The 23,271-nt window shown below is 44.2% G+C and overlaps 1 protein-coding gene and 1 long non-coding RNA gene across 11 annotated transcripts in view; one reads left to right on the top strand and one right to left on the bottom strand.

Moving 5' to 3' along the window:
* LPP (LIM domain containing preferred translocation partner in lipoma) overlaps positions 1-23,271 on the bottom strand; it is a 387,571-nt gene that overhangs the window by 117,998 nt on the left and 246,302 nt on the right. For all 10 annotated transcript variants that reach the window (XM_080603962.1, XM_080603958.1, XM_080603966.1 and 7 more), the window contains one exon: positions 13,657-14,325. In XM_080603962.1, coding sequence (XP_080460088.1) covers positions 13,657-14,325 — 669 coding nt within the window. The remainder of the gene's footprint in view (positions 1-13,656; positions 14,326-23,271) is intronic.
* Positions 14,336-23,271, top strand: part of LOC308199593 — a 36,924-nt gene continuing 27,988 nt past the window's right edge. Inside the window, exon 1 of the long non-coding RNA XR_013954727.1 lies at positions 14,336-22,443. This is a non-coding gene — a long non-coding RNA (uncharacterized lncRNA). The remainder of the gene's footprint in view (positions 22,444-23,271) is intronic.

Here is a 23,271-nt window from a genome sequence, read left to right as displayed (position 1 = left end):
AATTTTTTAAGCAGAAATCTACTTTGTATCTGTAAGGACGCATGTCCACAACAAACCTGTTCTGATATCCACCTTTGCTACCTACCTGTAGTGCCCAGTGTCCTTCCTGGCTGGTCCCACATTGCTGGTGGTGCTAACCCCAATCAGCACACCCCAGCAAACCCCTCCGTAGGTGGATGGATATCCACGCTGGGGTGCCATTCACCTGAGTGGTTCTCTTACTGCGTTCCTCTTCACGCTTCTTTACCATGGGTACCTTCTTATATAGCAAGTAAAATCTGTTTGCTCAGAATTTCTAATGTAATCAACGTCTCTTCTGTCCTCACAAAAGAAAGTATCGAGAAGTGTTAAGCATACAACAGTCCAAGGTCTCCTGTGTACCAGTGTGCATAAGGTATCAATTCCCCTGAAGCTAAGTGTAAAGCCACTCTAACGCCAGAATTAGGTTCACTGTGTAATTGTTCTAGGCAGGCAGGGAGTAACCAAATAAAGAAGCTACTATGTGATTTACTCAGTCTCCTAGCTGTTGCTTGAGAACCTCGGATGACACTGTGTTAGCCTCTGATCTACACTCCCAGCTTTTATTAAATCAACATAGTTGCTCCAAAGTTAATATAACTATACTGACATTACTCTGGCCCTCTATACACATCACAAAATGGTAAACTGCACTGTAACTCCATGTGCCTTCATAGGACAGATCAAACTCACTGCTAAAACAGCATTCCATACATCTTCTGTATTTGGACTTTGGATATATATGGTGTCATATCTGCTAAGGCTTTCTTGGGTGTTTGTGTGTTTCTGTTCCTAGTTTCTTGTCTCATAAAATCCCAACAGTTGGAATTACCATACAGAGATACCCTGATTCCAGCTGCAAATTGCCTCCTTTCATAAACGAGTTTGTTTTACAGCCTTCTAAATCTGAATGGGGATAACATGGCCACCAAATGTCAAATGAGCCATTAGAGATTGAACACCAGTGGAAAATGGCTGCATAACCTTGAATGCTGGGGCAACAACATTTATTCTCATCCTCACTTCCCATTCTTTGCATCTGGTTCACTACAAAACATGCAGATGCTTCAGTAATAGGAAAGCCCAGGATACAAGTAGTCATGCCTGATCTCACTGTCCTTTTCCCCTGCTTGGCAACAAAACACGTACTTCAGCCATGGCAAGGACAGTCTCTTCATGCTCTAGCCACATGCTCAGCAGATGAGGGAGTGGGCTACACTCACCCTAAATTCCAACAAAGTCCTTAGACACAGCCAAGGTCAGGACGCTGCATTGTTGCACTGTTCCTCATGTCTAGTGCTGTCCGAGAACTAATACATCCTTAAAACTGTACGACTTGCTTAATTATGTCATTTTCTTGTCTCTGAAGCGACCTTTTTACCCCCTCAGCACAGGCACCTAGCTACCCCTCTGACACTGCATCAAGACACAGACCGGTGGAGGAGAAAACCACATGGCTGCTGCCTTTCTGAGCCTGGCTGAGTTACCTTCTCCTCCTGTGAGTACGGGGAAATGACTATAAAAGTGGGATATTGCCGCATGCCTTTCAGAGGCTTTGCGAAGAATTTAGTTAAGATCCATTGGAGGGCTCTGAAAAATATAAAACACTACATAAATGCTAAAAGTTAACTGCTTTTAATGATGAATAGCCACAGATTTAAGAGAGGTCTTTTCTTAGTTTCCATACAAAGGTGCAAAAATATCCTTCATTGCAAATAATCACTGTGCCTGCTGTGAGAGGCTCTGCACATGATTTCAATTCCCTTTCACATAGAAAATAGGAATAATACTTTGCATTTATAGACTTTAAAACTACTTTGCAGACAATCAAGTTTCAAAACCCCCACTGTGATACAGGAGGCAAATATTATACCTGATTTACAGAGGAAACTAAGAGGCAAACATTTTCGACTACCTAGCCTAAAGCCAGAAATGAAACATTTGAGAATTTAGGCACTCTAGCAAGGTCTATCTAGACCCATGTTTCCTCAGTTGCTCTTCTTAGTAAACTCTTTACGCTTCTGCCCCCAAACTTTGATACAGCAGGGCATGCTCACAGCACAGCAAAAGTGGCCATGACATTTATCTGCATCACCAGTGCATTTAGCTTTTTGTAGATACCTCTACTGACCACAGTGTGCCTGGAATTGCATGAGGCCACTTATTCCATCTTCTAGCATGTGTGGCAGTAGAAAAGTTGTTGACAACTCCGAGTTAACCAAACATGTATTTTTAGAACCTAAGTCCGACGGTATAGTGTCTGGACTCATAACTACCCATTTCTCTGACATTAAGCTGAGCTACCACATGAGAAAATTGCTAGAATGATAGTATTTCCAGGGCATACTGAGTCATTGTCCAACATCTAAAATGGGAAATAAAATAATTTCTCAGAAATTGTCAGCACAGTGGGAGGCAAAGTTTGCAGGAACTCAGTTTGTGTAGAAAAATTCAGGTTTCTACTCTAAAACAGGTCCCTCAGCACTAAACATACTTTTTTTTCCCCTTTTTTTTTTAATTTCCAGATGATAGAAAACCAATTAGGTCCCATGGTATTGATTTCCTGGCATTATCTCATATTTAGAACAATTATTAAGCAACACCAGCAAAATGATAATGGTGATGACTAGGGAGCAGCAGGAGAAGAACTACGTAGACTCAGAAACACGTTTCATTTTTTTGCTTTGCTTTGATCCGTCCTAGCAATGAGCTGAGGTCCTTGCCTGGTGACACCTTTTGCCCAGTCCCTGGAGAAGGATGCTCACGTGCCTCGTCCCTCTCCACAGCAGCAATTCCTTGCCCGAGTGAGACCACCTTGGCTTGAGACCTCCTCAACGGCCCGTGGGGAATGCTAATGGGGAAGAGTAGGAAAGTCCCTAGGGCAGAGGTTTTCAGCCACTTAATTTGCATACCATTATTTTTTCTCTCCCTTGGAAGTGCAGGCCCCCGCATAATGAATTTAAGCTTCTGACAACAGGCTTTCATAGATCGGGAAGTGCAGCTCAGAAGTAATTTGCTGACACTTGGGATTTCCAAGGTGAAAGCCACCGACCTACTGTCCACGTATGGGACAGCCGTCCTCAAGAGAAGCAGCCGCCTGTGGTCCCACAGTTAATAATTAACTCCTAAGTGGAAGCAGAAGGGTTGATGAGGGTTTATAACTGCATATCCTTCGTATCCTTCTTAAAAGGAGAAACAGATGTTTCCAAAGACCACAAACCTCCATTCCACAAATCGCTTGCTCTGCCTGTTACCTTGAGGCAGTCAGTTCCAAAAGCTGAATTAAAAAACAAACAAATTAATTGTTTTGCTGGAAGGTTCAAAGAAGAGCATGGGGTGGAGAGGCAGAGGTTGTACAATTCCCTCACACCGCAGCACGTCTCCAGCCTGCTCAGAAGGCAGCAGACAGCATGGGAAAACCCTGTCCTGCCACTGATTCTCCTGCTGGTAATCAGGGTCTTCAAGACCGCAAATTCGACTGCAGAGGAGCACTGGAAAGTCTTCCGCTTCGTCAGCGAGCTGGGTCTCAAGCAGAGACCCCGTTTCATCTGTCAGACCAAGGACACGTCTGGATGTTTTTGCTAGCATTCATTTAAATTTATAACCAAACAGCAGACACTACCCAGTCGTGTAATGGTGAAGCAGTTCATTTCATCTGAGATGTTTGGTTCCCCTCCCTTTTATCTCACTTTAAATTGATACCATCTTGATTTCCAAAAAAAAAAATAAGGGGATGGCACTTTTGAGTGCTGCCTTCAGCTATGCATTTGTATGCATTTTCCATCTTTTAACTAACAAACAGGAGGAAAAAAAGTTAATTTTGCTAGCAGCCTGCTGTGATATAAATAAAAATAATAGGTACATTCACAGATTTTGAACTTTTTACAGCCACTGCTGCAAAAAGCAATTTTAATTTATAACCACGGAGTCTTGCAAAACATATAACGAAGACATAATAAAATGGAATGTTTATCCTGTGGCTCCCATTAGACCTCTTCCGTTCGATGGTTGTAACTAATGACTTGTTTTTCCACTTTTGTATTGGAAGCCTTATTATTGGGCGGCACAGAGCATACCTTATTTGATTTCCCTAGCAATGCTTGCACCTCTTGCTGAAGCCTGCAATTAGATGTTTATGAAATAATATTAAAAAGCTGCATAATCTTGTCTGTGGTCAAAAATTAAAAAAAAACAACAACAACAAAAACCAAACACAAATGCCAGCAACAAACCAGCCCTGTTTGTATAATATTATACTGAGTACAATAGACTAATGTTCACTCCACTGCATGTGTCCTTTTGACTAACCACTTCTATCTGACAACCTTTTTTTGGCAGCAGAACACATTGTACTTTTTGGATAATTGACTGTGGAATATAATGTTGTTTATTCAAAAGCAGGTCACACAGAACGGAGCTTCCAGTTGTCTTTATCCTTTTACCTTTCTTATCTTCACGATGTTTAAATTTATGCTGAACTTCTTTTAATTACACATATGGTTTTAATTGCTGCGCTGTACTTATTCAGCAGAAGGTGACCTGATAGAGAAAGGGTAAAGAAAGGTAGGTGGGATGTTGAATTCAGATTTCAAAATTGGGTTTGGGCATATTATTGGTGAGAAATCTGACAAAGACACAAACACAAGGACATGCATTTCCAACACCCTCTGTTACCTCCAGGGCCATATTTGCCTGCAATATAACTCCGTTGTTTCTTTATACTAAAAATCTCCTGGACAGAATCACCCACCTCTTTCTCACTCATCTGGAAATTCAACAATGGCAAAGCCCCAGTTTTAAGCTTAAACCCTGGGGACACGCAACCTCATGGAAAATGATGTGGAAACACGTAGAAGTTGTGAAAAATCTAAATTTGGGTACATGCAGTTAAGGGAATGGGTTTAGGAGAAAGTTTTAACTGAAGTGCAAGATGAGGCAGTGCAAGAATTGATGCATTTCTAAAGCATACGCTTGGTTTGCAGCCTGGGGGAAGGCAGGTCACAAGTAAGTGTTGCTTAACAGGAGAGAGAAAGGGCTTTGATGCTGCAAAGGAAACAGAAGAGCCTGGAGAAGGAGGTGCGAGAGAGCACCTCTGTGATGCTGATCATCAGACCAGGGGACCATGGTAATCACCTGAGACTTTAAGTCTGCAAGATACTCATGAAACTCAGCTTTGCAAGAGTACACATTCTCAGGGCACTTCACAAGAGACTTCTTCTGTAGTCAGACTAGGACTGGAAAATACCCTTCCCAGCCTCCTGGTGACAGCCTAGAAGGAATCCATCAGTGGCAAACACACAGGGGGAGCTTCCCTGGTCATTTATGCAGTTTTTGCCCTGAAAAAGCCACGAGTTTTCCTTTCAGGCTCTCACAGCAACAACAGAAAAGGAGGTGATTCACTTAATGAGCCACCAGTTCTCACAAAGCTGGAGGAAACACCTGAAAAAGAATATCCTTCAGGTGAGGGTAAAATACAGCCTAACTAGGAAATAACGGGATGAAAATGATTATGTCTAATTTGCTCTATTACAGCCCAGGTGCGGTTCCATTTTCCTGATGACTAAAGTAATCCTAATATGTCAGTCTAAGTTACTGCCAATTCATTTGAGGAAATTTTGTTTGTTTAGAAAAAGCTTTAATCGGGGTGGGGGGGGAACGATTCTGACAGTAATAATAATTCATCTGTCTGTGCTGGTGCTAAACCACACGGTGGAAAATCCTTGCTAATGCTAGATTGATCACCTAACACACAGCAGCTCCGCTCTTCTAATTTGTTTCATGTAGCTGACTTCAGACAGCACATTTCACTCTGGACTATTTTGAGGATCCATGCAAAACTGAGTAACTGCCCTATTAGTGTGAAGGCATATGAATAGTATTCTGCAACAAGCAAGACAGAGTTTGTCTGATATTTTTTCAAGCAGAGAATACACTGTGTTTGGAACAAAGAAAAAATGCGATTGGAAAGTTTAGAGCCCTTAAATTAATTCCCTGGACAAAAAGTTGAGGCACCATATTCATAACATCACGTTATGTAACTTGCACTGGAGCCAGGCAGCTACTAAGTGAAATAGTATGAGTTATAAAAGCAAAATATTATTGTGAAAAGAATTTTACAACTTTATAATTCACTATTATTTTCATTTTAAGAACAAAACTGTCAGTGTAATTGCAAATTCTGTTTGCCTTGCAGGAGTTCTTTCAGCTGGTGATAGGAAACCTTTTTTTTTCCCCAAAGGCTGATATTTCACTTAATATATTGCATTTCTTTACATTTATCCAGAGGTAAATCTAAACAGGAAGCCCATTATTTGGGTGCCTAAGCAAGTTTAATATCAGAACATTTACGATCAGTAAACGTACCCATATATTATCAATTATTTCTTACCATTACTCTTGGAGGAAGAAATACTATATCAGCATCCAGTATAGACTATTCTCTACTCTTTATAACTGAGCATCTATTTTAAGGGAGATCCCACATGACTTGCACTTCTCACTGTGCACCATGACCATTTTCTACCTTGCCTGCTCACAGAAGGACTAGGCCCAAGAGCCTAGCTGTGGACAACCACAGCTATCAATGGAGAAACGAATAATCTTTTGAATTGTGCACAGCTCCCTGCACAAGGTTGGTGCTTTGGTAATAAGCCATTACTATGATAATGTGTGCACACTCCATTAAGAACTGGATTGAGACCACAAACATGTTTCACGGAAATTCACCCCAGTATTTGCGATCCACTCTGAATGACATAACCAAAATATCACATTAGCCAAAGCATCACTATGAACTGGGCAGTTGCTTGCCAAAACACCGGCATTACCACCAGGTTGTAAGCCGAGTTTCAAACCAACAGAGCCAGAGCCCTTCTCGCCTCAAGCAGAAGAGCCATCCAACGACACTGAGATGCTCCACATCTACTCTTTCTCCCCAGCTCTCCTACTGGTTTATTGCCTAAGGCTGGGCAAGTTACCTTACTCATTCACGTCCTAACTTCATGTCCTAGCAATCATCTTGATAACACAGATTATTTGATAGATGCACAGCTTCACCACGTGCTTCAGCACCTTGGTTTTGGAAGAATTACAATGTGGTTGGACTCAATTGCATTTTAAAACAGAAACAATCAGCTCTTCCAACAATCAGGCATCACCATCACATACAACAGCCACAGTATGACTGTGAATTACTTAAGTGGTACTCACTTGTATGGGTGCTGCTTTTTGAACTGAAAACTGTAAACCAACAGCTCAAGTCCAACCGTCCTTGCCTCATCATGCCTCAGACCATGCCATCCACCAGAGACCCAAGCTCAGATGGCCCCATGGTTCAGACAAGCACCAATTCCTGCAAACCAGACAGCCTCCCCATTAGAGGTTTCTTCTTATCCACAGGTAAATATATGCTGACTATATTTTATGTCCACAGATAAAAAATCATTACCCATGAGAGTGTAACACAACCTGACAGCATCTGTCAATGTAGACATTTGGTTATCAAGAGTTAAACAGCACACAAACAGAGCCCTTAATTAACTTCAGGGTTGCCCCATTCCTTATCATGTATGGAGGCATTGTCCTCAGCTTATTTTAAGAAGGAGCAAGAAAGAACATCCACGTATTACACCAAAAGCCTCTTTCTCAATTATTCCTCTTTTATTACTAACCCAGTGTGGCTGAATAAAGGCTGAAACTGAAAAACCTGCATCCCGAAGCTGTAAATTTAAGTTGGTTTCTCAGTATTTGCTGACCTGACTTACTTCTGTAACTACAGGATCTCTGTTATCTTTAACTTCAAGGTAACTGTTTGGCAACTTGTTGTTTCTCTCTGATTCCTAAGAAACAAATCCGATGAATTCCTCTGTCATCAGCCAGTCCTCCTAATAAATGCAGTGCTTAAATAATAAAATATAATACAACGAACTAACTGTAAAGTTCTGAAACAAGAGTGGTAAACACATTTTACAGTGCGAATTGGGCTCTTTCAAAAGTTTAAGGTATAAGAGAGAGCGTGCCAGATTCCTGAAGCAAGCTGTTCTGGAAACATTTCTTTGCAACTCTTGACAATACCTTTGCACCTAAAAATTCTGAAGAAATGCGCAGAGATCTTGATGCAGAGATTTGTATTATCTCTGATTGGAAGATACCATTCTCAGTGCCACAGAGTGCCAACAAGTCCCAGCTCTGAGCTTCTCATCGCAGTGTTAGACACCACTGCCTTCTTCCCCTCCTCCTCATTTTAACAGAAGCAACAGCATTTAATTTAATCCACCCAGAAGCAATGACAGAGTCAGCAGCTGATATACAGCTAGTGCTGGTTAGAACTCAGAATTACTGTTTTGTGAAGAATGTCAACATTTTGACATTTGTTACTATTCTCAGGGTAGAACTTGCATATTCATTTGGAAATTTTGAAATTGAAATGTCACACTGAAATCACAAATTCAATTCTGAAGTTTGGAATTTCACCTTTTATTTCACTTTACAATATCTTTCTCTTTTAATTCATTCAATTCCAGACTGCAATATTTTAAATAACCGTTTTTAATTTTACTATTATTTATTTTAGCATTGCAAAACTATGGGCAATTACTAGCTCACGTTGTCAGAAAACTGACTTCAACCATCATTTTACACTGTCTCTGAATCCCATCCAATGGAAATTTTTGATGTGTGACTTTTGACTTGGGTGCAGATGGGAGATTCTGGGGGAGAAGACACTTGGGGGGAGGCAGGCTGTGGACACTAAGCTGCCTGCTTCTCTCCACAGCAAAAAGCAAAGCTAAGAAAGACTATATCCCTGTGACAGCAGGAGGAAATCTGGCAGATTGCATTTACTCATCTGCAGAGAACAAAAAATTCCTAGCCACTAGATTAACAGCAAACAGCAAGAGCATTAGTCTCAGTTCAAACGCAAGTGCCGGAGGTATCTATTTTATGTGAGTGATAGCAGACTGTAAAAATTATTAAACCAGTACAAGAGAAGTGCATCAGTCATAGCAAAGGACACTGGTGAGCAGATGTTTCTGAGGCAAAGATGAAACTTCCAAGTGAATGTCTCCATCGCAGGTATTAAATCAGTGGAAAAACTGACAAAAGCTGTGTAAAATGAGAAAACAGCGAGCCGTCACAGTCCTCTTTTGGGTACTGCAAGTTTCATGAGACCGTGTCAATGCTGGTTGCAGCATGCAGCAAAGAAACACCACCTCCAGCAGTGCGGAAAGGATGCGGTGGTTGAGGTCTGCTAATCGCGAGCAGCCACCACTGCCTAAACCATGCCAAAAGCATGAGCTGCCTCGTTAATTTTACCTCCCGATCTCCCTTTGTCTTTCCATTTAATTTCCACGGTGATCACTTACAACGGTGCATAACACTGAGAGGCTGTTTGGGGTGGTTGTCCTGCTCCACGCGCACTGCCACCTGTAAGTACACAAGCAGGGACAAGGGGACTTGTGGCCAGCAGATGCTAAGCACGTGAGGACTCACACACTTGTGCCATGGGAGCAGGCATGAACAGACACAGCTACCGAAAGGAAAATTACTGCAAATTTGCAGTAAAAGAGCGTGGATTTGGATGCTGTACTAGATCACAGCTACAAAACACTTTTGTCCTCCTCATATCAGCAGATTGCTCTGAAGAGATTGATGCTTTTGTTGAGATTTCCACCATTCTGGACCAAAACCACAAGCTGTCCTCAGGTGATTTCAAGTGCACTCAGTCTGGAAGCTGAAAATGTGCAGATCCCTTTGGAAGGGAATGTGGTTTCTCAAGACTATAAGTTGATTCAGAAAGAGGAAGGAGAACCCATGGGATCCAAGATCTAGGAAGGACAGACCTCCTGGGTGCCTTCAGCTGCCACCTCTCTTATATACCAGCTGCCACGTGTGGTCCCTGAAAGTGTGAAGAATTTTCTGTCTCCTGCTAAATTCTTAAAATCTAAGTGCAGAAAAAGGATCCCCAACTGCCAAACTACACACTATCAAAGCTAAACATTTGGACTGAGGCCCCAGGTGCCCATAGCTCCTGTCATTAGACAAAAATAGCAAAGGTTAGGGCCACGGGGGACTGAGCCTTTGTAGGACTGAAGGGATGAGACAGAATGAGAGCTACAATGGATGCCAACAAGGTCAACACCCATAACGTATCTTCTCCTGACCCCTTGGAGATATGCAATCGTATCTCAAAAACACTCAAACATAACCAAAATGAAAGGACCTAGAGTTATTTGAAGATATGAGAGCGTGACAAGGGTATTTGGTGAGTCAACCAGTTCAGCACAGAAATATTTGATGATAGCTGTGTCGGTCAGTGGTGGTAGTTTCTTCAACTCTATTTTGGCCACAGGGCAAACTTGCAGGAATTCTCCATGTCAGAAACTGGCTTTGCCATTCTTTTTTTCCTACTGTGGACGGACATCTTGGTGTCAAAAATCAGCATACCTAATGAGTCACTCTGGTCTTGTGCTCTCTGACCTTTGGGAAGGGAGAAGTTAAGAAAGAGGCTTCAGACTTGGACTTGGTCTGCGAGGACACAGTACCATTGGCAACAGGCATGAAGGCAGCTGGTCATTTCACACATCTCTGTGATGGTCTTGTGACAACCCCCCTGCTGCTCACACAGAGATCCCTACTACCTTCAGCTAAGAAGAGAAAGCTACTGAGATTTTTGGCCGGGGATACCCCTGAAGCACATGAAGGTTTAAATGAGGACACGCACTCTACTAGTTCATTTCCTAACTAGGACTTGGACACTAATGCTACGTAGAGTGCTACAAAAGACTAAACTGCACAGAGGTTTCACATGCACCACTCTCACTTCCATAACTGGCCCAAGGACAGAATGCACCAGTTGTGTGTGAGTAAAACTCATTGTTCTCAGCAGGCTTTAAGAGCCCGTACAGATTATTTGCTGTTCCCATACCAATCCAGATTTATTTTGGATCAGCGGCGACTTCAACATGATTAGCACACAGCGATAAACATAGAACCACAGTACTGTCAACCTCTTCGTAACCAGAATGCAAAATATAAACCATGGTGGTTTTTTTACCCATTAAAAACCCTAAATGAACTAACTGAAAATTTCAGCTGTCACAGTGACAGTTCATGGTATGTATTAGAATTAAGGACCATGAATTGCTAGTCTGAGATTGATTTGTTAAGACATCCTTAATATTTTCCACACAAAGTGTGTTCAAAATTCAGAATGCACTTTTATGAATACATTTAGGAAGTATTCTATATCTTGCATTTTAAGTGATAGGTATCAATGCCTGTTTCTTAGCCTTGTCTTCTCAAATCATTCTCCTTAACTGAAAGGCCTCAAACTAACCTTGAAAAAACAAAACACAACGAAACGCAGAAGCCAGTTCTGTGTATAAAAATATACTACAATTCACGTTGCAGCCAACAAGTAGAATTACGGTGACAGCTCTCTATCAGAAATCTGGCACTAACTAATAGCCTTTCACTTTATCCCTTTAAATAAAATCATTCCAGAAGTTGATTTTATGAATGAGTTAGACTGCAAAGGAAGAGAACATTTAGCAAAACTGGACAACACTGCTTCGTTGGCAAAGCACACGATGTTTTATTACTGACCATTTCCTGTTAGACTGCAAGATCTTCTTCGGTTCTTCACCAATTAAACGGTACACCTTACGAAGCAGAAATCAAGCAGTCTGCCACCAGTATGTCAGAGAACAGATGTAAGTTCAAAGGTGAAATAGGCAATAATGCCGATATTTAGCAGGCTAGAAGATAAAGTATATTCTAGAAGAATTTATCACCAAGCGGATCATGGTCTGTTTTGCCGGGGAACGGAAATCATTTCTATATAGATATATATAAAATATTTCTGTATGTGTATTTGCAAATGTCACGTGCACACACACAAACACATATGTAAATATACAAAAATATATATTTATGCATACGTGAAACCCCAAACTTGAGCTAAATTAAATTGTCCCTCCAGCTTTGTAATGCAAATGAGACTAACAGGCTTGTGCTGTTTGTGGTTCAAGATGATTTGCGTTTCCATAGAGATGCTGACTGAATTAAAGTTTTTAATTTTTTATATATATAGGCCTACTTGTATCTTTAAAAGTCTAAATATGTATCTGCTATACCTCAGCATTTCCTCAGTGACTCCACACCAATTTCCACCAGTTAAGGCTATGTGCAAATTTTGTACCCTTCGCTACTTTCCAATCTAAGCTCTATACCAGGCACCTGCAGAGCTGAGTTTATTGCTTCTCTCCCCACTCCTAGCTTCTTGGTGAGGAAAGGGGAAAAAAAGAGGAAAAAGAAAAAGCAGTTTATTAACTGCTAGTAGATAATATTCCAAGGAGTTATTTATTTATTGCCCTCTGTATACTGCCCAAGAAACATCTTTGCCTTCACAAGTTCCCACTGTCAGAAAATCTGGAATCCAGGGAAAAACAGACTGTACGCTTCTAGTGAGGGAAATGCCAAAGGACAGACTTTTTCTTACGTGTCAGAAGCTTTTAACCTTTTCTCTGTGAGCAGTCACAGGCTGGAGAGCAGGGGCGTGCTGAGAGGAGCTAGGGGGGCCCCGGCCAGCGATGGGTTCACCACCTCCCTGCCTGGGCATGGCTGTCCTCGCCCCTCAGTGGAACTTAAGCCCGTCATACACAAGGATCGCACAAAGCTCAAGTCTCCACATGCCCCCGGAGCCACATTAGAGATGGCCGCCAGCAAAAGTGACAAGGGTTGGTCAGGGTTGAAATTTGGACAAAGAAAACAAGCAGATCAGCTTAACTTTCTGTTTCCAATCAGCTTTGCTTTATGAGGCCCGGGCACAGGCTAAAGTGGCTGGATGCCACTCGCCCTGCCACCACCTGAGAGGAAAGTCAGAGAGCCCGCAGCACTGTGTGGGAACTCATTTCCATGTGGTTTCAGCAATATGTGATTTTTAAACAGCGACACACAAGAGGTCAACCTCCGGAATCGCTCTGAACCACAATCAAAAACAGTGTCTTTTGTACCTCCCATCTGCGTAAGAAGAGGAACTATTTCTCTGGTGAACCAAAGATGTCCATAAGCACCCGTAAGACGAGATGTTGACACCCAACCTCTCGTTTGATCCTGGGAGAGCCCGGAAGGAAAGGCTATGGCACTAACGCCATACAGACGTATTGCCTACGAGCTTATCGTGTAGGGGCATGTTGCAGGCTCCCTCCCGCCCCGCAGGGTGAGCTCCTGCAACTAAGGCTGAGCCTCTGCACGCGAGGCTGCCTCACCCTTCCATGCTGACACAAGTCCTAAGCCCCCAAAAGCCTATTTTCGAACCAGATGAGAGTTCCCTGTTTCCAGCTTTTTGGAAGCCCCGTGGAGGGAGACTCCTTTCTGTATTCCTCCTTATTTTCCTCCCATTGATGTGGGGTGTGGAGACAAGGGGCAGAGGAGGCAAGAAGCTGAGTCCCTGCTGCCAGAGCTAACGTGCCTGCAGCCCTGACCTCCTGGGAAGAGGAGCTTGAGCTGTGGCCACTCTGCTGCTTGGGGCACATGGGTGCAGGCAGAGCCATTTAAACCCACATGCTGCTTATGTGGAAGGGTCCCAGGGCCCTCTGCACTCCCCCACAGAAGCCTGTGAGCGCTGGCGTCTCCTACCTTTTGCTGCAGCGGCTGCGGGGCCATCACTGGGTCGGTGATGTAGGTCTTCTTCGTACCGGGCGGCTGGTACAGCCCGGGAGGAGCCTGACCCACGGTGTTACCGGCGGGATACGCCGGCTCAACCTTCCATGTGCTCTGCGGCATGTAGGGCGCTTCCGAGCCGTTCCTCCCCCCGTACCCGCCATAGTACGGGTCCTGGTACCGGCCCTGCTGCGGCGCGTAGCCATAGCTGGGCTCCGAGGGCCGGGCGGGCGGCGGGGCGTAGCCGTAGTCGGGCCCGCGGGGCTGTGGCGAGCCGTACTGCGGGGCGCCAGGCGGGCGGGACGGCGGGGCCGCGTAGGGCTGGCCGGGCCCCATGCTGCCGTAGTGCGCGGACTGCGGGCCGGGCGGCTGGTAGTGAGGGCTGGGCTGCGCTGTCCTCACCTGGACGTTGAAGGTCGGGCGGCTGGGCGTGGAGGCCGTGGTGTAGGAGGCCGGTACCGGCTGCGGCTTCAGGGTGCCGATAGGAGTGACCGGGATGGGAGCCGGCTGGCCCGGGCCCTTGGCGGTGGACTTCTTGGTGGCGGTGAGGGGAGGCTGGTTGGGAATGATCATCCGCTTGTGGCCGGTGACGGGGGTGGACACCGACGGGGCGGTGGCAGCAGAGCTGCTGGAGGTCCCGGAGCCCTAGGAGTGAACAGAGAGAGCCGCGGCGTCAGCAGGAGGGGCCGCTCGGGCATCGGGTTGTGCGCGGAAGGGTTAAGAGGGAACAGGGTTTTACAGTAACATCTGCACGGCAACTCAAACTGCTTAGGAAAGCAGGAATGTACCTGAGACCACACTTTATAAAATGGTAATAGCAACCTTTTCCGGCTCTGACAGAACAGGGACAGCGCTGCTGCAGCCGAGCAGAACTGCCACGCACGGTGTTTCGTCTCTCCTTGGGGTTTTTTCCTCTGCCTCAAAACAAGCAAACAAACTCAAAAGCGATAAATGGGAGGAAAAAAAAGGGGACTCGCTGGAGAATAATTAGGGGGGAGACTCGTGTTCCTGTGAAAATGAGAGCACTAAGAAAAAGAAGGAAAATGCAAGTACAGTCTCTGTGGAGACATGAAATTCCTTGGGTCCCCGGAGTGCTTGGAGTGTACTGCCCCCGATATGAGACCATCTTTGACACAACACAGGAGGCAGCAAAATGGGATGGCACGAAAGCAGCTCCCAAGCCGTAAGAATAAGCTTGGAGCAAAGCAAGATACAGAAGTGTCCCTGCTCCTGGCTCTGCTCCTAAGCACTGCAAGTCTGGAGTGACCCCAGTGAAGGCAAATGCTACTCATGGCACATAAAAGGGCAGAAAGCAAGCCAAGATTCCCAAGAGCTTCAGAAGTCAGCTCCTGCAATGGCAACCCTGTAACCCTGCACCGGCACCTGGGCACAGCGGCGCTCCGGCAGCCAGGGATTCGGTTCACAGCAAGCACCGCCACTTCCTGAGATTTGGCGACTGAATGAAGATTTAGTGCGGTGACACTGGCCTAATGGGTACCTTACATCTTTCTGTCTAATGTATTTGTTTGTCTCTCTTTCTTAAAATTCTTGTTTAACTCTCATGTCCAAATACACCGGTGTAAAAAGACAGCTTTGTTAAAGAACTCACAATATGAAATGGTTTCTGAACAATACTGAAGATCACCATTAAGCCTTTTCACTAAATCAAAGAAGAGCAAATTTCTGTCTCTGGAGTTCAGGGCTAGGTAAAATTTCTTGCCTCTCTTTATTTTCCTTTATTCAAAAAGGATACTTGAATTTCATGCCTTCTGTATGGAAGGGAACATGTGCAATTTGATGGTATTTCTTTGCTGTTGCACTTAGCACAATGGTTCTATCTCATCCAACCTTCCTGCACGGGGCTTGATCTCACCCCGATCCCCTCAATAACCTCTAAGTTCTCAGCATCCCGAAGTCAGACAAACTGAGCTCTCACCAAAGGCTGTGTTTAAGCTATGACATCCACCTCTTTTCCCTAAATGCTCAATCTTGTGTTTGTCCCCAGGCACTGCCGCTCTGTGCAGGCTCCCTGCCTGCATGTGCTGCCTCCCCACGCTCTTGCTGGCACTGCTGGGCAGGGGAGAGGGCAGTGGGGGCTCAGCAGGAGCACCCCACGCATCCCTGCCCGGGCCAGAGAAATCCTCTGCCTGGTCAGCAGGTGGCGGCAATAAATTGCTGCCAAACCAACCCAGGCCAGTGGCTGGAGAGGAACTTCAATCACCCATTTATTTCCCTGGGCCTCCAAAGGTACCAAACTCACCGTCCATACTAAGGTGGGAGAAAGGCAGGCCCACCATCACCATGTGGCAACCACCACACACGAAGGGAGGTAAGAGCAAGCCACCCAACTTCTCATTCACAGCCCACAGCCGTGTCTACGTGGGATAAGGAAGCTGAGCTACACAACTGGTAGTTCTTCACCGGTGACAGGTGCAAAGACATTTTTGCTGATGCACTGGAAAAGAACTTACTTCTGCAATCACACCTTCATGGCAAACCTCCCACAAGGAATCACTATAAATGAGCAAAGCAACAGGAAAATAAGAGCATCAATCTAGTTTTAGAGGTGTAAAAGGTGTGCATGCAGAGGTGGGGAAAAACAATGCAGCAAACTTCCGCTGGAGAAAAAAACATCTCAATGTATTCAAACCCTGACCTTACAAACAGATCCATGACAAAGCATAGACAGACTGAAGAGATTTTGAAAGTGAGAAGAACGAAGAGATTTTGCTGAAATGCAAAGACAGAGACAAGTTAAAGGTCTGCAGCTCTCTACTAATATTGCCTGAGTCTTCTATTTCTGAAATACCTGATAAGGAGCAGGCATTCCTCTATCCCTGCCTTCAGAGCACAACTGTGCTCAGTGCCAGCATGAAAATTTGCTTCCTGTTGGAATTATTCTCCCATGTCAGCCTGGCGTTTATGTCCAGGAGTGCTAGAAACTCTCCCATTTCCTCACCTATTTCATTCTTATAAATGACAGTAGTTTGTCCACTTACTGTAATGGGATGAAAGGTCCACAATGCGGCACTGTGTAATTACCACCAGAAAAGCATTTTTTTCCCATGTGAACAGGCAGAAGGTAGATAATGTTTTAATGACAATGGCACATCAGTGGGGAGGGGAAAAGCTCAAAACAAAACAACAAAAATGAGCCCTTATACATCACATTTTATGTTTCTGAATGCGGACTCTGGAAGCAAATGATGACAGACTGCCAGTAAAGCTCTTGCGATGGAAACCTGTCCCACCCCAGGAACCGGGGGATTTTGATCTTACATATAAGCATCCACATAACACATTTTGTGTACTGGTGCCAGTCTCCTGCCAGGACTGGCATACACCTTAACAATGAATGATAACCTCTTCCTCCAAGATAACCTTTGCTGCCTATTGACTGGCACTCTGAAAAGCTCTGAGCAGCTCCCATGTCTGACACCACAAAAGGGATGCGCTCAGTCTCCCCTCCTGCACCAGGACCCAAATGAAGGAAAGGTGGCAAGCCAGGGCGCCTGGGCCAGAGACCCAGCTCTGCCATCAGCTTCAGAGCAAAGGGTAGAGCTAACAAGTGCCGGCTGCATTGTGGCATTCAAACCACAGCCTGCCTTGAGGAGGAGGAAGTTTGCATCAGTAGGAGTCCCCAGAGGCACCCTGCGTGACTCATTCTGAATTCCTCTGAGGGTGCTGGGCAAGTGTGTGATGAAAGCTGGGCTTGAGTGGGAGGAGGAGGGTGTAACACTAGTTAACATGGTGTAGTAGAGATATGGGACAACTTAGAGGGAATTTAACACTACTGGAGCATTAACGATTTATGGGGACGCAAAGAGGAACTTTGGCTGTAGATCCTGAGCAAGGGCACAGGTGAGGTAGCACCATAAATCCTCTGCCCTTTTGCTTGGGAGAGAAGGGTGGCTACAGTCCAGGCTTCTGTATACCCAGCCACGGACTCAAATATCACCCCCGGCATAAACCTCTAGATCATTAGTGGATTAAGAAAAGACGCTATACATGCACATGAACTATGGACAAGATTCCTGCTCGGAGGACAGGCATGTGCAGAAGAACGAGAAAACGACACTCAGATACCATGGAGAAGAGTGATTTCAACAGATGTCTGTTAGGCACTGGGAGGATAGGAGAGATGGATGAGGCTATAAAGATGTCGGCTAGATGAAGAGGGAGTAACGAACAGAAAGCTGGAAAGGACTACCTATATCACTGGGTACAGTCCCAGCAAAGCAGATGACTGTCACAAATGTTTCATCCAAACGAGTCCACAGAACATCTAGTAGCGCAACGAAGTAGACTCATCCAAAAGCACACCGAAATGACAGCCCAGAAGTACGAAAACAAGTAGGAATAGGAGTTAGAAAAAGGACAAAGACAAAGAAAAAGAGTGGCTTCACAGGATTTCAGGCATCCCTTCCTCCAGCAGCTCCTGGACAGCTCATTTCAAAACCGTACTGCATTTGCAAGTGACTATCGCAGCCAAACACGCTCTCTGACATCCTCTAAAGGCTGTTTTCAAAGGAAGACAGGCTTTCCTCTGCTCGCCATGCACTAGATGAAACTGTCTGACACACTTCGCAAGTGCAAATTAGAACCACGCTACTTACCATCAACCCCTTCTTGCAAATTCATATTTGCAAAGAGAGAGTAAACTAGAAACCCCAGGTGCTGATAACGCAGAGTTGTTAAGAGAAACTAGAGTAGGAAGGAGTTAAATTCAGAACCTCAACTACCACAAACATTATAATACAAAATCTTTTTTTTTAATGGGGAAAGCACAAGAGCCTTGTTTAAACACAGATGGAAGTACCTAAATGTACTGCCTCTTCTACAAATGAATTATCCAGCAGTTCAAATAAAGGTGAACTAATACTGACAAAATCGAACAGAACTCATTGAATGTGGGAGGAAAAAAACCCCAAAACACTTCTCCTAAATAAAGCTACCATGTGCAGCTGCGAGGGGAATCATTTTGTTTGGTAACTCCTGTCATGTCTACTTAAATGCAGTGAAAGTTTATAAACATTTGCAGGAGTTTCTTGCACCAACCACCGTGTGAGAAGTCTGTGCCGTTATCACAAATCCGTGCGTTTCTGCGGGTCTGACTGTCAAAGCTGGAGATCTGGATTCAAAGCTACCCTAGCGGGGAAACCCAGAGTTCGGAATATCTGTGCGATTCTTCGTTCTGTAGAAATTATTTACATAGATCATACATTAAATTCAGCGTACACCTACAACAAAGTCATTAAATAGGTACTAGAGATGAAATCTGTTCTACAAAAAATAGCCTATAATTCTATACCATTTTTCAGGGTTAAATCCTAAGAAGAGTACAAAGTAACTGTAGCGTACAGCACGAGCATGGTTCTGTATGATCAGCTGGAAGCCTTATGAAAAGGACTTGATTCTCCTTTTATTTTGTGTATTTGTAGAGTATTTTCTATAGAATCCCTTCAGTTATTCAGTTTCAGAGACTGGATCAAAAATGCCTACACAAAGTTTATCACGTTCTATTCAATTCTCCAGACATTTTTCATAAAGGTACAGTTGAATAGCTCTAGCCCTTTAGCTGTCAAATTATCACGTATAAAGATACATTACTCCAGCTCAGTGGTTTTCAACCTTTATGCTCTGCAGCCTCCAAATGTTTTTCAGGAGAGACAAGTTCCTTTACGCAGAGAGTTAATCTACTGACAATAAACATGTTTTTTTTTTTAAGTAACCTTTCACAGAATTCTTCTTAGCTACCTTAGGAGTGATCCAAGGACCCCCAGGGTTTCCAGAGCACAGGTTGCGAACCACAGCTTTAGCTGGGGCTGTCTTTTTGGAGTATTTTAGTCACATTTACTCCAGGAGAGGAATGAAACAACCCTCGAAAGGCAAAAACCTGGCAACTACCGGTGGGCTGAACGCAGGACGCAGCGTTCCCAGGAGGCTGCCAGCTGCCAGTGCCTGTGCAGCACCTCTCTTCCTAACCCAGCTCTCTTCTACATGGTCCACGAGCGCAAGCGGGACCGAAACATGGGGCCAGCTCAGGCACGCACCAGGACCAGCTGCAATCTTCTCAGTGGGGCTTGGTGGCAGCAGTGGTTGGAAGAGAGTGTGGCAAAGCCAGCGAAGGGTGGAAAATTAACTTGGCTTCTCCTGACACTAAGGATTGGCATTCACCTCAGCTAGATGAGGTGCTTAATGCTGTGAGATCAGTGAAGAAATGCATCTCCACGGGGTCATTTATCCCATTCTAATATTGAAGCTTAAAAGGGGGAGATGAATCATTCACTGGGGGAATCTACTTCTCTCCACCGACTGTAAAAGAAGCACAAAAACAGCCGAGACAAGTCGCTGAATATTTAGACAGCACAAGATGGTTGAGACAAATCCCACAATAAGCAGGTAGTTTTGACGTGACTGTTAGAAGCAGAGATACCTTTCCCCTGCATTAAGTGCGCTGCCACTCACGCTCAGCTCCTGCTTTGCACCGAGGGGACTGTGGAGTGCCAGCAGCTCAGCCGATGAGCCAGGACCCTGCCGTGCCTGCAAGCCCAAGAGGCTGGGCAGCAAAGGCATTTCCAGCACACGAAGGGGGTGACGTGGGTGGGCTGCACTTTTCCACCTATGTGCTGAACAGCGGCTCCCACTGGAACTGGAGCTGCTGCCTTGCCACGAGAAGCAGCTGGGCTGTGCCTCCTTCCTGCCTGAGGCAGCAGAGCCCAGCTCCCTCTCAATTTGGGAAGGAGAGCCCCAGGGAAACATTAAATACCCTGCTTTGAAACCCGGGCCTTTAGGTACCTGAAAACGTGAACAGGCATTTTATGGGGTTTCCTGGTGTGCAGACACATCTAACACCTGCTGACTTCAAATTCTGTATTTGAACAAGCGGCTTTGCTAGTAATAATGTATGCTCAGGTTCCCCTCAGCATATCCTCTTTTTCTGTCTGAAATACCATCTGGGTGAAAAAGAGAAATCTGGCCTTTCAGTTGGGACTTGCAGATACTTAGCATTCTGGTAGAGCTCTAGCTGGGTTGCTGAATGTCCAGAGATCGTGGGCAGATGCACTGCCCCCATGCAGCATATCTGATGCATTTTCAGTATCAAGGACTTTCTGGCCTTCTTTATAATGTCCATATAGGAGACTAAGCACACTGAGGACACGTTGGTCCCCTGTGCACTGATGCTATGTGATGCACATGGCTCAGTTGCTAGCACAGGTGTCTTTAGGTGTCAAAATGTCCTTAGAATCTCATCCAAAATTTTGAAGTCTGGTCCAAAACCATAAAAACCTCAGCCAAAACACAGTTATAATCGGATGAAGCTTTTCTTTGCAGTTTCATCATTCTCTCATTTCCAGTTTACAGCTGCCATGTGAGCATCACGGAGGCATGGGCTGTGCGTGATCAGCAGCCACACTCATACTTCCCAGCAGTGTTTATATGGGATTCAGCTTGTTGGCTTGACTACCAGAAGCTATCAAGGTATTCGAACAGATTGCTCCTAGGCATTACACCAAAAGAAAAAGAGGAGAAATCTAATAAAGTGTTCATCTCTGGTTCTCAAATGAAGAGAATGCCTTACAGATGCCATAAAGTGTTACAAGAACACAACTGCTTCTGAGCTTTGATCTGTTTTTCAGCTGCTACCAAGGGTGGAAAAGGAGTCAATGTAGTTGTTAATGTTTCTGTTCACAACCTCTTTTGCACTCCTTGTGACGGCCCAACTTGAAACACAAGGGAGAAGAGGGTGCACAAAAGAAAAGGTGATAACAAGTTGACCTCCAATATTTTATCATGGAAAAAAGCCTTTCACAACAGATGTGCGCAGTTACAGACAAACACCTTGGTTCAGCTTTCAGTATGGGTGTCAAGTTTTCTAGGCAAGCTGGGTTTCCACTTTCCAACACTCCATTAATTCCACAGAACCTGAGCACATCTGAAAAGTTTGGTCTCCAAAACACAAACGTAATGCCAAGGAGGAATTTTGCTTGTCCTTCTCGGTTTCATATTTACTTTTCTGTTTACCCCAACACTATCACTACAATAACTACTGTGAGACTTTTTATTTGTTTTTCCCTTTCTGATGAGTGATCATCTGGTATTTATGAGAAGGACTACGTGAAAGACCATCTATAAAGATGTGCAAACAATTGACCTAAATACTTCTAGCTCTGGTAGACAGTCAAGGGCCATAATTTGAGCTTAATTTGTTGAAAAGGATAGCTAGAATTAAAACTCTCCTGTTTAAGCAATTCCTCTTGACCAGTTCAACTGCAGTAGCCACTTCATCTACAAGGACATCTGACATCTGCATGAGAAATATCATTGTCAGAAAGCTACAGAAGATGTCAGTTGTGAGAAGTTAGATGTTTTCTGAATTAATCTTGGGATATTTCTGTAATTTCCCACTCTCATGACTAGAACGACAAATTTGCGCCAGTCTGGACCTCAGGAAGACGCAACGGCAGCCCCCCGCGCGGGCTGAATCTCTGGCACATCGACTCAGCAATAAATTATGTAAAGAGCTGTGCACCACGGCCCTTTGGTTACATCAAAATGCAGAACTACTGAATACAATCCCGGAACAGAAGACCACAAAAAGGGTAGAGCAGTACGCTGGGAACACAAGTGCATGGTGCAGAGAAACCAAGCTGCTCAAGGAGCACCTTCGCCAAGGTTTAGTAAGGCAGACACATCCAAAGCATTTCCATTAAGCAAACCGGGCACTTCAACGAGTTGAACGAGTCTCCTTGCTTAACTTAGGTAAGACGTTGCACTGCCTGACAATGGGGAAAGCCCCCACTCCCCTATAAATAAGAACTTTGGGTGAGCAAGGTATTTTTATGACTTTTGCTATTACTAAGCTAGTGAAGCTTAAAGTATCATAATTACAACATCCACAAACTTAAAAACGTTTTTTCTTCCTTTTATAACTCGCTATTTGTAATGGAAAAGAAGCTCATGTGCATGATAAATATGGGCAGGTTGGAGCGTTATACAGATTATGCAGCTATCCATGGATGTGCATCATGATTAACATAAATGGATTAAAACAGTATAATGGAAGATGCATGAGTGAGGGGAAGGGTTGTGCAGCTGTGAGTGACACAATGAAACGTTTTCACGAAATCTTCTGGAGAAGTCTTCTACAGCTTAGATGGAAAAGTTAGCATTTTCCATTGTGTGTTGAACAACAGATTTAAAAAATAGTCCAAAAACTCTATAAAGGGTTCTCATTTCCTACTAAATTGCAAAGGAGTTTTAGAGTGTTTATAGAGTATGCAAGCTTTCTTCCTTTATTAATTTTAGAGGATATTAAAAGTGTGCATATGCACACATAAAATAATATGAAATACATATGCACTCAGACTCTACTTGGTTTACTTTGCTTTACTTGTTATTTGTTTACGATTCCATTTAGTTGTTGCATTGCTTGCATTTATGACCTATTTATCTTTTCAAATTCCAAAAGTCTATTAAACCAGATTAAAAAAATTATCCTACCACAGGGCATAAACATTTTCAAATGTTAGTATTGTCTCTATTTCCTGTGAAAACCATGTGTTTTTATTCTTTTCTTCCCCACATTTT

The sequence above is a fragment of the Anser brachyrhynchus genome (assembly GCF_964034855.1).
Source record: "Anser brachyrhynchus genome assembly, chromosome: 9".
Taxonomy (NCBI): domain Eukaryota; kingdom Metazoa; phylum Chordata; class Aves; order Anseriformes; family Anatidae; genus Anser; species Anser brachyrhynchus.
This window is presented reverse-complemented; position numbering and strand designations above follow the sequence as displayed.